General features: G+C 50.2%; 1 protein-coding gene across 1 annotated transcript; it reads right to left on the reverse strand.

Annotated features, from left to right (window-relative positions):
- Window positions 1-677: 677 nt before the first annotated feature.
- LOC136569702 (serine/threonine-protein kinase pim-1-like) lies at window positions 678-3,333 on the reverse strand. The gene is made up of 5 exons (XM_066570063.1): window positions 2,587-3,333; window positions 2,423-2,473; window positions 1,853-2,219; window positions 1,033-1,209; window positions 678-784 (listed from the first exon to the last, which is right to left on the reverse strand). Exons 1-5 carry the CDS (start codon window positions 3,331-3,333, stop codon window positions 678-680), a joined length of 1,449 nt encoding a protein of 482 aa, XP_066426160.1.
- Between the last annotated feature and the right edge of the window lie 11,955 nt (window positions 3,334-15,288).

Below are 15,288 nucleotides of genomic sequence, written 5' to 3' on the forward strand. Positions count from 1 at the left end.
CCCCAGCCCAGGCCACGGTGGCTGCTGGGGGCTGTTGGCAGGGCCAGGAGCCCACTCCCATTTGTACCCAGCCCAGCCCATGCCCCAGCCCTGCCAAAAAGCAGCTGGGCAGCGACTGAAGAACGAGTTGCATCTGCCCCAGCAAATTGGAACCTTTGCTTCCCAGCCAGGCTGGACCATGCCCAAATCTGGCAGCATTTCCCTGGGTGGGGACTCATTTGCAAATTCCCTGTGGAGTCTGGCTTTGAAGAAGGTGCCAGAATCAAAGTCCATCACCTTCAGCCTCCAGTGGCCAGGCTGAGGAAGAGCTTGTCATCCTTGATGTCATCCTGGCTGTCTCCAGCAGCAGCAGCAGCAGCATCCCCACTCGGTACAGCTTCTCCAGGGGCTCCTTCTCCTTCCCTGGGGGGAGACCAGGCTCTCAGGGCTCTGCCCAGGGCCCCAGCTGTCAGGGAACCAGCACAAGCAAAACCAGCTTGGAGGGCAGCCACCAGTGCTGGGCAGAGCAGCTCAGCTGCAGCACAAGGGCTGCGTGTGCCCATGCCATGACCCCCATGCAGAGACACAGGAAGCACAAAAAGGTCTGGGTTCCTTTGCTTCTGATTGCCAAGGCATGTGTGGAGCTGCAACTTACCAGGGCCCTGGATCAAAGTGTGCCTGTGGCTCTCTCCCTTCTTCTATGGCCGAGGAATATCCTGCACCCAAGGATCACAGAACAGGTCTTCTAATGTGGGTCTGTCCAAGGAGTTCACGGATAAACACCACCAGATCAAGTCTTTGCACTCTGGGCAGAGAAAGCAGAAACTGCCGGTCAGCCAGAGAAGGCTCCTGTCTGCTTTGCCCCACTATTGCCATGCCCAGGTCTTGCTGGATGCGCTCAGGGCTGGGCCTAAACTTTCCCATCAATTCCCTGTTTTGGAGGAGAGCAGGACATGTGCCACCTCCTCAGCAGCTGCCAGAACGGGATGCTCACGAGCCCGCTGCTGGCTCCCAGCACTGGGATTCCCCCCGTGCCCAGAGAAGAGGATCCACCTTGAGAGAGCCCTTGTGGCAGCGGGAGCTGGCCCCAGCTGAGGTTCCGGCCCCTCCTGAAAGGGTGCTCCCCGCAGACCATCTGGTGCAGCAGGATGCCCAGGGACCAGATCGTTGCTGCCTCGCCATGGTACCAGCCAAAGTCGTTCCATTCCGGGGGGCTGTAGGACAGTGTTCCTATGGAATACAGATGGAGTTCAGCAGGGGGATGCTGCTGCTCCCAGAGCCTGGCCCCAGCAACGCTGGGCCTGTGGGGGCTGCCCCAGTGGCACACAGGGTGACCACTGCCCTCTCGCCAGCACCTGGGACTTGTGTACTGACTTAGGGTTGGAAAAGAAGCCACTGGTGTCAGAAGAGGGCAGAGGAAGCCCTGGCTAAGCCTGACCATGACATGCAAAGGAAAAACCCTCTCCGTGCTGGGGAAAACATGCCCTTTTCCTCCCTGCCTGCATTGCCCCAAAAATATTAGGAAGCCAAGGCAAACAGGGAGAGTGGAGCAGTGCAAGCCCTTCCTCTCGCCTGCACACCAAACTGGCTGGGGCACAGGTTCACCCCCCTCTCTGCTACCCCCACCCACAGGGGTTTTGGTCGGGCTGGCTGCCCCAGCCCAGCCCCAGTCCTGGGCAGAGTGGCTGGCAAAGGCTGCCAGCAGGGCTGGAAGATGGCTCCCCACCCAGTCCCGCTCTAAAGCAACTCAGCTGATGACTCAGTCCCCTGACTGGCAGCAAAAGGGAGAATCCCCGCTGCCACAGCCAGCTTGGGCTGGGAGATGTTGGGCCATGAGATCCCGGGACCAAGAGTACACCCTACGTGGGCTCACCTGCAAAGTGAGTGTAGGCTGTCTCTTGCAGGTAGGTGCCACAGCCAAAGTCAATCAGTTTGGCCTGCCCGGTGGCCAGGTCAAGCACGATGTTCTCTGGCTTGATATCCCTGTGCAGGACCCCGCAGCTGGTGCAGTGCCGCACGGCCTCCAGCACCTGGCGGAACAGCTCCCGCGCCACCTCCTCGGGCACGAACCGCCGTGCCCGAATGACACGATGCAGGTCCTGACACCGCTCTGGCCGCTCCATCACCATCACGATGTGGGTGGGCAGCTCGAACCACTCCAGCAGCTGCATCACACCAGGGAAGCCAGTGGACACCTTGGCCTGCAGCACGATCTCCAGCGGGGCCCTGCTGCCGTCGGGCTGCGGGAGGAGCATGATGCCCTCAGTGGGGCCGATGCCGTGCCAGGCCTGGGGAAGCCCTGAGCCAGCCCGGGACGCTCTGCACCCTGCGCTGCGCCCACGCCCGCTCCCCCTGGAGGTGTCCTGGCGGCTTCCACCGTGCCGGGCCTCGGCTCATCCCCGCCCGGCAGCCCCGGCTGCTGCCGCTGGCCCCGCTCACTCACCAGCTCGCCCCAGTGCCGGACGCGGTTCCGTGGCACCCTCTTGATGGCCACCTGCAAGCCAAGGACAGCAGCGGGCTCAGCTCGCCGCCCGCCCTGCCCAGCCCCATCCTCCTCCACCTCCTCCGTCCCCTCGTCCTGCGCCCGCCGCCGGCCCCGCCGCTCACCGGGGCGCCGTCCGAGAGCCGCGTGGCCGCGAAGACGCTGCCGAATCCTCCGCGCCCCAGCAGCGAACCCAGGCGGTAGCGCTCCTGCAGGGCCTCGTGCGCCGTCCCTGCGGGCGGGACGCGGCTGTCAGCGCTCGGCCCGGGGCCAGCAACGGCCCCCGAGCGCCCCTCAGCCGCCCCGGGCCAGCCATGCCCAGGCCTTCGCTCCTCGCAACGCGGCACGGGAGGCTCGGGGCCGGCGGCCGCGCTGCCGAGCGGTGGAGCTCGGGCCAGGGAAGCCGCAGCGGAGGCGGCGGCAGCGGCCGCGCCGCCTGTGTCCTCCGCGGGCCCCGGGAGGAGCCGGAGCCGGGGCCGGGGCCGGGCTCGGGCCAGGCGGAGGCAAAGGGCGGCGATGCCGCCCCCGCACCAGGCACTGATGCCTGCCCAGCAGCGCCACCGCCAGTACGGCCAGAGCCGGGCGGAGGCGAGACCGCGGCGGGACGGGCGGGGCCAGGCACGGGGCAGCCCCGCCCGGGGCCGGGGGCGGGCCGGGGGCATGGCCCGGCCCGGCAGGGGGAGAGGGAGGCGGGGAGAGGAGAGGGAGGCGGGGAGAGGAGAGGGAGGCGGGGAGAGGAGAGGGATGCCCGGCAAGGGACCCCGGGAGAAGGGTGCCCGACAGCGGGAAAGGGAGACACAGAGACAGAAAGAGAGAAAGACCAAGAAAGAGAGAAAGACAAGGAAAGAGAGAAAGAGAAAGAGAAAGATCATTATAGATTATCTGCTTTTCTGCTTCTGCCGCTGTTGCTGCCGCTGCTGCTGCCGCCGCTGCCGCCGCTGCAACTGAAGCACCGGGGCCGTTCGTCCCCGTGTCCGTTCCCCGCTCGCCCCACGAGCCCCACGTTCGAGCCCCGTGCGCCCCTGGCACAGCCCCTGAGTCTGGCCAAACACGGGAACTTTGCAGCCTTGAGCCCAGGTGCAGAGCCCTGACTCCTGCACACTGGCACAGCAATCCCCTCGCTTGCTGCTCTGCATTGGCCTGGCTGAGGGGCAAACACTGTCGGGACACCTTCCCTTGGGCTAGGATTCCTACCTGAGCCCAGCACTGCACTTACATCTCCAGTGTTGCCTTCCAGTAAAAACAGGGGAAGGAAAACTGTGTGTGCCTCATGGTATTTTAGAGTGTCTAAAAATCACTAAGCCACTGATCTTAGAGGTGCAGTGCATCTGGAATTACTGGGATAGAGAAGTAGTGCCACATGGAAAAGGGGAGCATAGAAATAAATAGAGGAAAACATCTTGGATTGTTTCTTTCATTTACATTTCCCTTCTGGAAAGCTGTTCCAGTTTTCCAGGAATCTTCTCCTGCTTGCTCTTCCCAAGAATCTCTCCTGGAGAACAAGGTCAAGCTTCTGTCCCAAGATTTGCCACCAGCTGCAGCTTCTCTTGGCTTTCCACACTGCACAGTGTCTGCAGCAGGACTTTTGTAGCAAAGCAGGACAAATGTTTGGAGAACTTTATGTGTCCTTTCTTTTCCTGGTGGGCTGGGGTGTTGTGCCACTGGTGAAGTTTCCATTGTGACTCTTTGTGCTGCTTTAGGGCAAATTTTGGGAGGAAACCTCCAAAAGGGGTCCATCTAGAAAGCAAGTTCAAGTGGCAACTCCTCCTACTAGTTCAGAAAAAGACTTCCCTTGGGAAAAGTTAATAAAACCCCAGTTTATTTATCAAGTAAAGTATTCACAAGCATGAAAAATGAGTAATATTAAATGAAACCTCTGACAGTGCTGAAGAGATGGCAAATTCAGAAAATCCTTTTTGTGGGTTGTAGTTGGCTCACTCGGTCTCTTCTAAATCCCTCTGGTGCTGGAATGCAGCGTCCCAGACCTCGGTGGGCCACAGGTGTGAGGTGCTGGTGTTTTTCTGGGTTTTCAGTCCAGAGCAGGTTTAAACAGTTCCACGAAAAAGGTGAAGCCCCTAAAACAGTTACTTTCAAGAGATGATGGGTTAAAGCATAGAATATAAAGCAGTTATGAGAAATATTCAATGTTAGGAAACCACATAGAGCAATAAATTGGGTAAGGTATGGAACACAATGACAGGGAAGAGATAAGGACAGACAGTGATAAGTTCAGTGCATTTCAGAGCCAAGAAGAACTGCTGGGTAAAGCACGTTTAGGGCCAACATGTCAAATTGACCCTGAGACCCTTGCCAAGGCCTGGAGACTAAGCCAACTACACCGGGAATTGACCAAATTTGGAGAGAGGTTCAAAAGTTTAAAGAGGAAGACTCCTCGAAGCTGATGAAGGCCGACCGGAACGACCCCTGAGAAGATCCTCAAAAGAGAAGTCCCCGCCCACGCTCCACCTACACCACTCCCCATATGTATATGCATGAATACGATGTAATCCCAAACCTAAAACTGTATAAGAAGGTACGCTTTTGCTGTAAGGATTCAGAAATCCCATTTTAGGATTTCTCCGACGTCGTAATAAAATACCTCCTGCTTATTTGACTGAGTCTCTTAAGCAGTAATTTCTCACCTTTTGGGGCAAAAATCGGCATCATTTCTGGCGACCCAGATGGGACGAAGCAGGGGATCCAGGATCTGAGGAGTCCCCTCGCTGGGTCCGGGGCTGGGACCCTCTGGGCGCCCCTGACGACTTTTTGTCAGAAGAGACTCCCCCTCGGACCAAGCGCTCTTTGGTGGACGAAGAGTTCCCTGCATCTCCTGCTTCTCCTGCTCCAAATTAAAGAGGTATTTTTTATCATTGTTCATTGGTTTTAGGATAAAGCGCTTTATGGGAACACGGGGTCAGACGTGACCACCGGAGGGTAAACCAGAGGACGCTCTGGTAAAGAATCCCTAATTGGTATTTTTGGGTACCTTTTGGTAATTGGTGTCTTTGCTAACCAGTAATTGATGCCTTTGGTGGGTACCTTTTGGTAATTGGTGTCTTTGCTAACCAGTAATTGATGCCTTTGGTGGGTACCTTTTGGTAATTGGTGTCTTTGCTAACCAGTAATTGATGCCTTTGGTGGGTACCTTTTGGTAATTGGTGTCTTTGCTAACCAGTAATTGATGCCTTTGGTGGGTACCTTTTGGTAATTGGAAGAAAAAAAAAAAAAAAAAAAAAAGAGAGAGTAAGAAAAAAAGAGGCAAGACTCTGATGCACATGTTCTTCTTGTATTGATCTTGTTGGTTTGTTTGAAACTGTGATTTAAGGGTTAAAAAGAGTGGTCAGTTTTTGTTTTTATCTGAACTGAACTAAATCCCGGGAACGGTTCCAGGCTGACCGGGAGAACGTCCAACAAATCCCGGGACTCGGCCCAATTTTCTCCACTCCCTTGGAGGACCTTGGAAGGAGTGTATACGTTTTATACCTTTGTTTAACCCTGTTGTATGCTTTGATGTATTGACTGTAAGATTTTTGCAAAGGGACGAGTTTAGTGGTTTTTATGTTGTCTGAAATTTGTTGTGATATTATCGGCAAAACCGTACTATTGATTTACAGTTTTGCGAGTGTGTGACGGCCTGGAGCCGACCAATATCGGTATCTTACGGTCTGCCGGCGACATCTTACGATAAAGCAGTGTATTCTGATAGAACGGAAAAGTAGGACAGTTTGAATGAATTGACACCGTGTATGAGAGAGTGTGTCTGAGACGCAGCCCGGCTGCGAAGCGAGTGGGAGTCCGGCTCTGCAGTTCCTGTCCCTCGCGAGAGGCCAGGTCAGAAAAGGACGAAGCGCTTGGATATTGTATGAATGAGGTGCTAAGATAAACTGGTATATAGTGCTTGTGAGAAGGAGATTTACTTGGTGGGATAAGAAACACCGACCCAGAAAATAGCAATGCGGAGTCAACCAAGCAAAGATATAAATATGAAAACCCCCTTAGGATGTATTCTGAAGCATTGGAAGGGCTTAGGGGGAATTCCAGGAGGAAATATAAGTAAAAAGACACTCCTTAAATACTGCACGCAGTGGTGGCCGTTGTATAAATTGGATGATGGTGAGAAATGGCCACCAGAGGGGACAATTAATTATAATACCATTTTACAACTAATGCTCTTCCTCCGCCGGCTCAATAAATGGGATGAGGTGATGTATGCAGACATGTTCTTCACCCTGAGGAATAAACCTGAGTGGCAAAAGGAGTGTGGAATTAATGCAGCCCCTCAAGACCCTCTGGTACTAGCCCTGGAAAAGGATAAGAAAGGCTCAAAACCTAAAGAACGTTGCTGCGATGCATGTAGCATTGGGCAGCGATGTCTTAAGCTAACAAGGAGGGACAGTGGAAAAGAGAGTGAAATAAGCCTGTGGGAATACCATCCAGGGCCCCTCCCCAAACCAGGAGAGGAACGAGAGGATCCAACCCCATTAAAAGAACTGGAACGATGGTGGAAATCTAAGTTTGAGTGCAGCCCTGATAAGTTAGACAAGAGTTGGGGGAAGGCTAGCCCGTTAAGGTCGGAAGATAACAGGGCAGAAGGCAGCCCACAGGGATTGGATAGTCCGCAGGGGTCGGGAAGCTACAGAGATGCTGGAAGCCCACCTAGATTAGAGATTGAGAGAGAGGAAGGCAGTCCGCCGGGAGCAGAGAGTCGAGGGGAGACGCGTAGCCCCCCCGAACTAAGCTTGTATGGGGACGGTAGCACACCCAGGAATGGAGGTGCTCGTAAAATGGAAACCAGTACACCAAAGACTGGGGACGAAAGCAACTCACCGGGAGGTGATGTCCCCAAATTAAGATACGGTGAAGAGAACAGTAATGAGACATGCGAGAGCGAGGCAGGGAGCAACTGCACTATTGCTATTGATAGCAATGGGCTTGCGTAACGCGATCCCCAAGGCTATCAATTGGTCAATGCTATATGACATCAGGCAGGGAAAGGATGAGACCCCATCAGAGTTCTTGGATAGACTTAGGGCAGCCGTGAGACAATACACACCCCTGGACCCAGCGACGGAAGAAGGGAAACAACACCTGTTAGGATTAATGATGGGACAAAGTAATCCAGACATCAGGAAGAAATTGCAAAAGCTTGAGCATCCAGCAAATAAAAACCTGGAGACACTGCTAAATGAAGCATGGAAGGTGTATAATAATAGGGAAATTGAAGAGAAGAAAAAGGAGGACAGGAGGATAGCTCGAGTGGTGGCTGTAGCCGTGGCAGCTCAGAATACAGGTTACTCGGGACCTGGAACCAGGGGAAGAGGTAGAGGCAATCCGGCAAGAAGGGGGGGGAGACTCCAACCCCACCCAACTAGAGTGGGGCCAAACCAGTGTGCGTACTGCCTGAAAATGGGACACTGGAAGCAGGAATGCCCCCAGTTAAGGGAGAGACTATTGGGCACTACTACGGCCACACAACAGGATAACGACTGAGGGGGACCGGTGGGCCGTTCCCTAGCAGACCCACTGGTTAAAATGGAGCTAGGGAAAGGTGAAAAGGAATTGGACTTTTTGATTGATACGGGAGCAACCTTTTCGGTTCTAAATCAAGAATTGGTACCTAAAAGTGATGAATTTGTGCAAGTTGTGGGAGCAACAGGCCAACCAGAAAAAGCTTACTTTTTGAAACCCATCAAATACAAAATTGGGAAACAAATGGGAATTCATCAGTTCCTGTATTTACCAAATTCGCCAAAGCCCTTATTGGGAAGAGACCTATTGGAGAATTTGAGAGCTATAATAAAGTTCAACAAAGACAAATTAGAATTTCAAGTAAGTGAGGAACAGCTGATCACAGCTCTAAGCCTGACAATCAGCTGTGTGGAACCAAAGCCTGAGAATCATAACATCAGGCGAATCCTAAGTGAAGTATACCCACTAGTATGGGCTACTGATACAGCTGGGAAATCAAAACAAGCAACACCTATTATTATTGAACTTATACCTGGAGCAAGGCCGGTGGTTAGGAAACAATACCCACTGAGGTTAGAGGATAGAAAGGGAATCGAGCCCATAATTAAAAGGTTCTTAGAATTAGGATTATTGATAGAATGTGAATCAGATTTTAACACCCCAATTCTGCCAGTAAAAAAACCTAATGGAACTTATAGATTAGTCCAAGACTTGAGAGCAGTAAATGAGATAACCAAGACATTACATCCGGTAGTTGCTAACCCATACACGCTTTTAACTAAACTGAAAGATAGTTTGACATGGTTCACCGTATTAGATTTGAAAGACGCATTCTTCTGCCTTCCTTTAGCTCCTGAGAGTCAAAAGATTTTTGCCTTTGAGTGGGAATTTGTAGATAGAGGAAGAAAGACCCAACTTACGTGGACAGTATTGCCCCAAGGATAGTGTAACTCCCCCACGATTTTCGGGAATCAGTTAGCCAAAGAGTTAGAACAGTGGGAAAGGCCGCTGGGAGATGGCACTCTCCTACAGTACGTAGACGACCTCCTAATAGCAACAGTGACAGAGGAAGAGTGCATTGCATGGACTATTTCCCTGTTAAACTTTCTGGGTTTAAGTGGATATCGAGTCTCCCAACAGAAAGCGCAGCTGGTGCAAAAAGAAGTGGTGTACCTGGGATACGAAGTCTCCAGAGGACAGCGATCCCTGGGAGCAGCCAGAAAAGAGGCCATCTGCCAGATGCCTAAACCAGAGACGGTGAGAGAACTGCGTGCCTTTCTGGAGATGACAGGTTGGTGTCGGCTATAGATCTACCAGTACGGGATGCTCGCTAAACCACTGTATGATTTGTTGAAGGAGACCAAGAGTGTCCTAGTTTGGACTCCCGAAGCAGAGGGGGCCTTCAAAAAGCTGAAACAAGAGCTAATGAGAGCACCAGCTTTAGGTCTCCCAGATGTATCAAAACCATTCTGGCTGTTCTCCCACGAGCGACAGGGGATGGCCCTAGGAGTCCTGGCACAGCAGTTAGGACCACGTAAGAGAGCTGTGGCCTACTTCTCCAAACAGTTGGATGAAGTAAGCAAGGGATGGCCTGGCTGCCTGAGAGCAGTGGCCGCAGTAATCATTAATGTAGAAGAGGCCAGGAAACTCACGCTGGGCCAAAAGGTAACAGTGCTGGTGTCTCACACCGTCTCAGCTGTGTTGGAGCAGAAAGGTAACCACTGGCTGTCACCTTCCAGATTTTTAAAATACCAGGCCATTTTGGCTGAGTCAGATGACATGACTATTCAGGTCACTAACATTGTGAACCCAGCTTTATTCTTAGAAGGGAGAACCCCAGCAGAGCCGATCGAGCACGACTGCCTGGAAACAATTGAGGCCGTCTACTCCAGCCGCCCGGACCTCAAAGAAGAACCATTCGAAGATGCAGACGACTGGTTCACGGATGGAAGCAGCTTCGTGAGGCAGGGAGTGAGAATGGCCGGCTATGCAATTACCACCGCAGAAGAGGTAATTGAGTCGAACCCTTTACCCGCAGGGACTTCAGCCCAGAAGGCAGAACTGATAGCTCTGATTCGAGCCCTGGAATTGGCGGAGAACATGCGGATCAACATATGGACAGACTCTAAGTATGCCTTTTCCATCGTACATGCTCATGGGGCCATCTGGAAAGAAAGGGGACTGTTAACTGCTCAAGGAAAAACAGTCAAACACGCAAAAGAGGTCCTGCGACTGCTGGAAGCAGTCCAGCTCCCAGCACAGGTGGCCATAATGCATTGTAAGGGACATTTAAAGGGAGACACTATCCCGGAGATAAAGAATAGAAAAGCAGACGCAGAGGCTAAATTAGCTGCTGCAAAAACTGAAGAAATAAAAGTAGCAACTCTAGTACCAGGTGAGTTAGACACAAATTTTCAGCCAGAATATCAGGAGTCAGATCACAGGTGGATTCAGAAAAATAAAGGTAAAATGTTAGAGAATGGTTGGAGTCAATTGGAAACGGGACAGTTAATAATACCAGGGAATACGATGTGGCAGTTTGTGAAAGCAGAACACAAGAAAGCCCATTGGAGTTTAGACCCGCTATACCAGTATTTGCAGGCTCGGATAGCAGGACCAAAATTGTTCACCACTGTAAAACATGTCACATCCCAGTGTGAGAGGTGCCTGAAGAACAACCCGAATACAGGAACTAAGATACATCCAGGGGCCATAAATCAAGGTAAATTCCCAGGTGAAATGTGGCAAATTGATTTTTCTGAGCTCCCAAGAAAAGGAGGGTTTCGATATTTACTGGTATTAACTGATACATTTTCTGGGTGGCCTGAAGCATTCCCTTGCAAAACAAATAAAGAAAGAGAAGTGACCAAAGTACTGTTGAATGAAATCATTCCACGGTTTGGGGTACCGAAGAGCATTTCTTCGGATAGGGGTACACATTTCTGTGCAAAAGTGGTAAGGGCAATAAGCAAAGCACTACAAATCAAATGGCAATTACACACGCCCTATCGCCCACAGGCCAGCGGCCAGGTGGAAAAGATGAACCATCTTATTAAGCAGCAGATTGCCAAAATATGCCAGGAGACTAATTTGCATTGGTATCAAGCTTTGCCTATTGCTCTGCTTAGACTGAGAGTCAAGCCAAGATCGAAAGAAAGGCTAAGCCCATTTGAAATTCTGTACGGCAGACCTTATGCTATGCAAACTGTAAATGGGGACGCTGTAGATCAAATAGGTAATCAGTATATTTATGACTATGTGATTATGGTGGGGAAGCAATTTGACAAGAATGCTGCGGTGGTGATTGACCACCAACCTAAACAACCTAACTGTAAGTTGCATCCTTTTAATCCCGGTGATTGAGTGTATGTTAAGAATCTTTTAAGAAAACCCCTACAAGAAAAGTGGGAGGGACCTTTCCAAGTGCTGCTGACCACCTTCACCGCGGTTCGAATCAAGGAGCGACCTACGTGGATCCATTACTCACGGGTCAAGAAAGCACCGGGGAGTAAACAAGAGGAGTAGACACCGTGACCCGGATTCCACTCCAGACCCCTATTATCCTGATCATCAGACCCTTGGGGTTCCATATGAATGCCAGCCAAGTTCTCTTTGGATCCCAGCTAAATGGATAAGACCTGCCTTGGATGTGGAGCCTTCTGAATCAGCTGACCCCTCGGGATCACGAGAGAATCCAGCACCACCCACACTAAGGAAATACAAATGGTAGGAAGATCAATGGGGGAAACCATACTTATGATAGTTATTTTTCTAACATCCATACAATTCGGGCAGAATGTAGTTTTTCCTCGAAACTCTGCCCCAATAGACCCATGGTCCAATGCACACCAGTGTATTCACCCGGAGTCAGGGATGAAGGGGCCCTATTTCGATAACCTTTGACCCTCACCCTCTCCTCTTTCCTGTGGGAAAGATCGTAGCATCTAGCGGTCCCGAGGAAGGGAAAGCACAGTGCGAGATGGCATTTAGATTAGATCAGTCGATGACGTTCGCATGTGAAAGGGAGTCGAAAACGCTGGAACAAGGTACTAGTTTCCCCAGACGTGTTACCAGATACGAAGTGGCATCACCGGAAGACGTGATCTCCTTATATCCAAATTTAGACTTGCCCCAAGAAATTACTCCACCAATTGAATGTAGAAAGGTGCATAACTTAACCTTTATCGGGCCCCAAGTAGTAAGGAGGTCAGATGAACTGAAACTGCTGCTAGACCCCACGTACTCTCTGAAAAAGGTGCAGATGAATATTCAGACTAACATTACCCATCTGCAAAAGGACTGTCAACCGTTCATACAACAAAGCCTTAAAAGATGAGAAGCATGGCTAGCTACTAAGTCTTATCACAGGCGGGCGCAAAGAGATATAAGTGGATGGGTCGGCACTGGATTTGGAATACTGAATACCATAGATCAAAAAGTATTGGTTAACAAATTGAGTACTGTCACCACCAACTTAGGAAAACTTAAAGTGCCCCTGAGTTCATCCATGCTTACATTGGCAGAAACACAATCACTGGTAGTTAGGTTACTAACCCTGGTAGCAAATCACACTGCTAAAGATTTTGCTAGAATTGCCGGCTATACAGGAGACATTAGCAAGGAAATTGCGCTTGCTATCCAATGCACACAAACACAACAGTGGGTACAGTCAGTGGCAGCAGAAATAATAAGAGAAGGAACGTCAGGAACGCTGTCCCAAGAAATAAGAGAAACGATACTGAAAGATAGTCGTACTACACAATTTGAAAGAGACCATCAAGCCTGGTGGCAATTAGTAAACTTTACTTATATACCACAGCATGAGCACATTGAAGCCTATGTTCTTACCATCAGTGCTGCAGAGGAAAGGGCGATTTTCCCTATCCTTACCTTAGGGACCATACATCAGAATGTCCTTGTTAGGCCAGTAGATCATAATGTTTGGGCGAGTTATGATGACGCCAAAAATAAGTGGCAGTCTGTTAGTACAGAAACATGTATTCCTAGGGGGGCAACTAGGATACATATGTGAAAATGCTATAGTAAAAACAGAAGATTTATGCTTAGATGCTGAAAATAGTGTATGCACTTTTGAAATGCTTCCACACAATAGAATACGGTCGCAGGTTTATTATGTAGGGAATGGATGCGCCTGCGTCAAAACAGCTTGCAGTAACATAACTGTAGATAGTTGCCAAGAGGAAACTAACAATACTAACTTTTGTGTATATAATTTTACCAAGATTCTAGGTTGTGATTTTAACTATACCGCTCCTGTAACCACCCAGCAGCTAATTAATGCAGACTACGACCTGTATCATGAGTTGCCAAAATTACAGATAGGTATGGATGTTGAGGTTTTTAAGGCGATGCTCGTGCATCCAGAAGTAAGAAGACTGGTGCAAAAAGTGAACCAAACAGTTAAGCGCATGGTCCTACAGGTGGAGCACAACTCAAAAAGAATAAAAAACATCCTGACTGAAGTAGAACAAGTAGGCCAACATCACTGGTGGGACGTTTTCACAAGATTTTCCCCAACAACAACACAGGTCTTTCATTACCTGATACACCCGATACTAATTTTAACTATAGCAATGCTTATACTGACTTTTATAAACCTATGCTTGTGGTGGAGGCTAAAATCCTTGATGAGTAAGATCCAAATGATTTGGGCGATGGTGCGGGCGTATCAACGCCCCGAAGGATTAAAACTTGATGAAAGAATTCGTAAGTTATAAGAAAAGGAGGGAAATGAAGCCCCTAAAACAGTTACTTTCAAGAGATGATGGGTTAAAGCATAGAATATAAAGCAGTTATGAGAAATATTCAATGTTAGGAAACCACATAGAGCAATAAATTGGGTAAGGTATGGAACACAATGACAGGGAAGAGATAAGGACAGACAGTGATAAGTTCAGTGCATTTCAGAGCCAAGAAGAACTGCTGGGTAAAGCACGTTTAGGGCCAACATGTCAAATTGACCCTGAGACCCTTGCCAAGGCCTGGAGACTAAGCCAACTACACCGGGAATTGACCAAATTTGGAGAGAGGTTCAAAAGTTTAAAGAGGAAGACTCCTCGAAGCTGATGAAGGCCGACCGGAACGACCCCTGAGAAGATCCTCAAAAGAGAAGTCCCCGCCCACGCTCCGCCTACACCACTCCCCATATGTATATGCATGAATATGATGTAATCCCAAACCTAAAACTGTATAAGAAGGTACGCTTTTGCTGTAAGGATTCAGAAATCCCATTTTAGGATTTCTCCGACGTCGTAATAAAATACCTCCTGCTTATTTGACTGAGTCTCTTAAGCAGTAATTTCTCGCCTTTTGGGGCAAAAATCGGCATCAAAGGAAAGTCACAGTCCCAGGAACTTCTCTGCCTAAGCTAGCTAAAACCAAATTGCTGGACCTGGGCTGTGAAGGCACCAGGAAATTTCCAAATCTGGGCACTGGCGCTGCCAGCAAACACCAGATCTGGATGGTGCTGGAGCCAGAACCTGGAAATTTCCAACTTTTGGCTTTCTGTGCCAGCAAATCACTGGACTTGGGCTGTGCTGGCACCAGGACGTTTTCAGATCTGGGCGCTGGCGCTGCCAGCAAACACCAGATCTGGGTGGTGTCGTTGGCAGCGACAGAAATCTGACGGATTTGGGCTCTGCTGGCACCGGGAAATTTCCAAATCTGGGTACTGGCACAGCAAACACAAGATGTGGGCGGTGCCAGAGCCAGTAGCAGAAAGTTGCCGGGTTTTGGAATTCTGTGCCAGCAAATTGCTGCCCTTGGGCTGTGTCAGAATAGGGAAATTTCCAGATCTGGGCACTGGCGGTGCCAGCAAACACCAGTGAAACCTTCTGGTCCTCGTCAGGACCATTGGCCAGTGGTTTCCCTGAGAACCAGCTCTGGCCACTTTACAGAGAGAGACTGCTTTCATCTGCTTGTCTGGAAACAGAACTTTAATGAAGGCAAACACAACAAACAGGACGGCGTGCACAGTACACAGAGCAAAGCAGAAAAAAGCCTGGGCCCAGGGTCCTGCAGAGATATTTATACATTTATATATGGGGAGGGGTTAATGTGGAATCTGAGGGAAGGATCCAAGAGGAAGGAAGGATTATGAATATTACAATTTTTGCAGTAAAATGTAACCAATGGTAGCAAAGAGAACTCAGAACTTTCTAGTAGCAGTCTGCATAATTGAACAAGAGGATTATGGGCGGGAGCTCCTGCTGACCCCAGCTAAAGAGGGTTTTCCACGGCCTTAAGCCAAGTTCTCCTTCTTCTTTTAAACCAACCCCAACACACCAGATCTGGTAGGTGCCGGGTTTTGGCTTTCTTTGCCAGACAATTGCTGCATT

The sequence above is a fragment of the Molothrus aeneus genome, unplaced genomic scaffold (assembly GCF_037042795.1).
Source record: "Molothrus aeneus isolate 106 unplaced genomic scaffold, BPBGC_Maene_1.0 scaffold_19a, whole genome shotgun sequence".
In the NCBI taxonomy this organism is placed as follows: Eukaryota; Metazoa; Chordata; class Aves; order Passeriformes; family Icteridae; genus Molothrus; species Molothrus aeneus.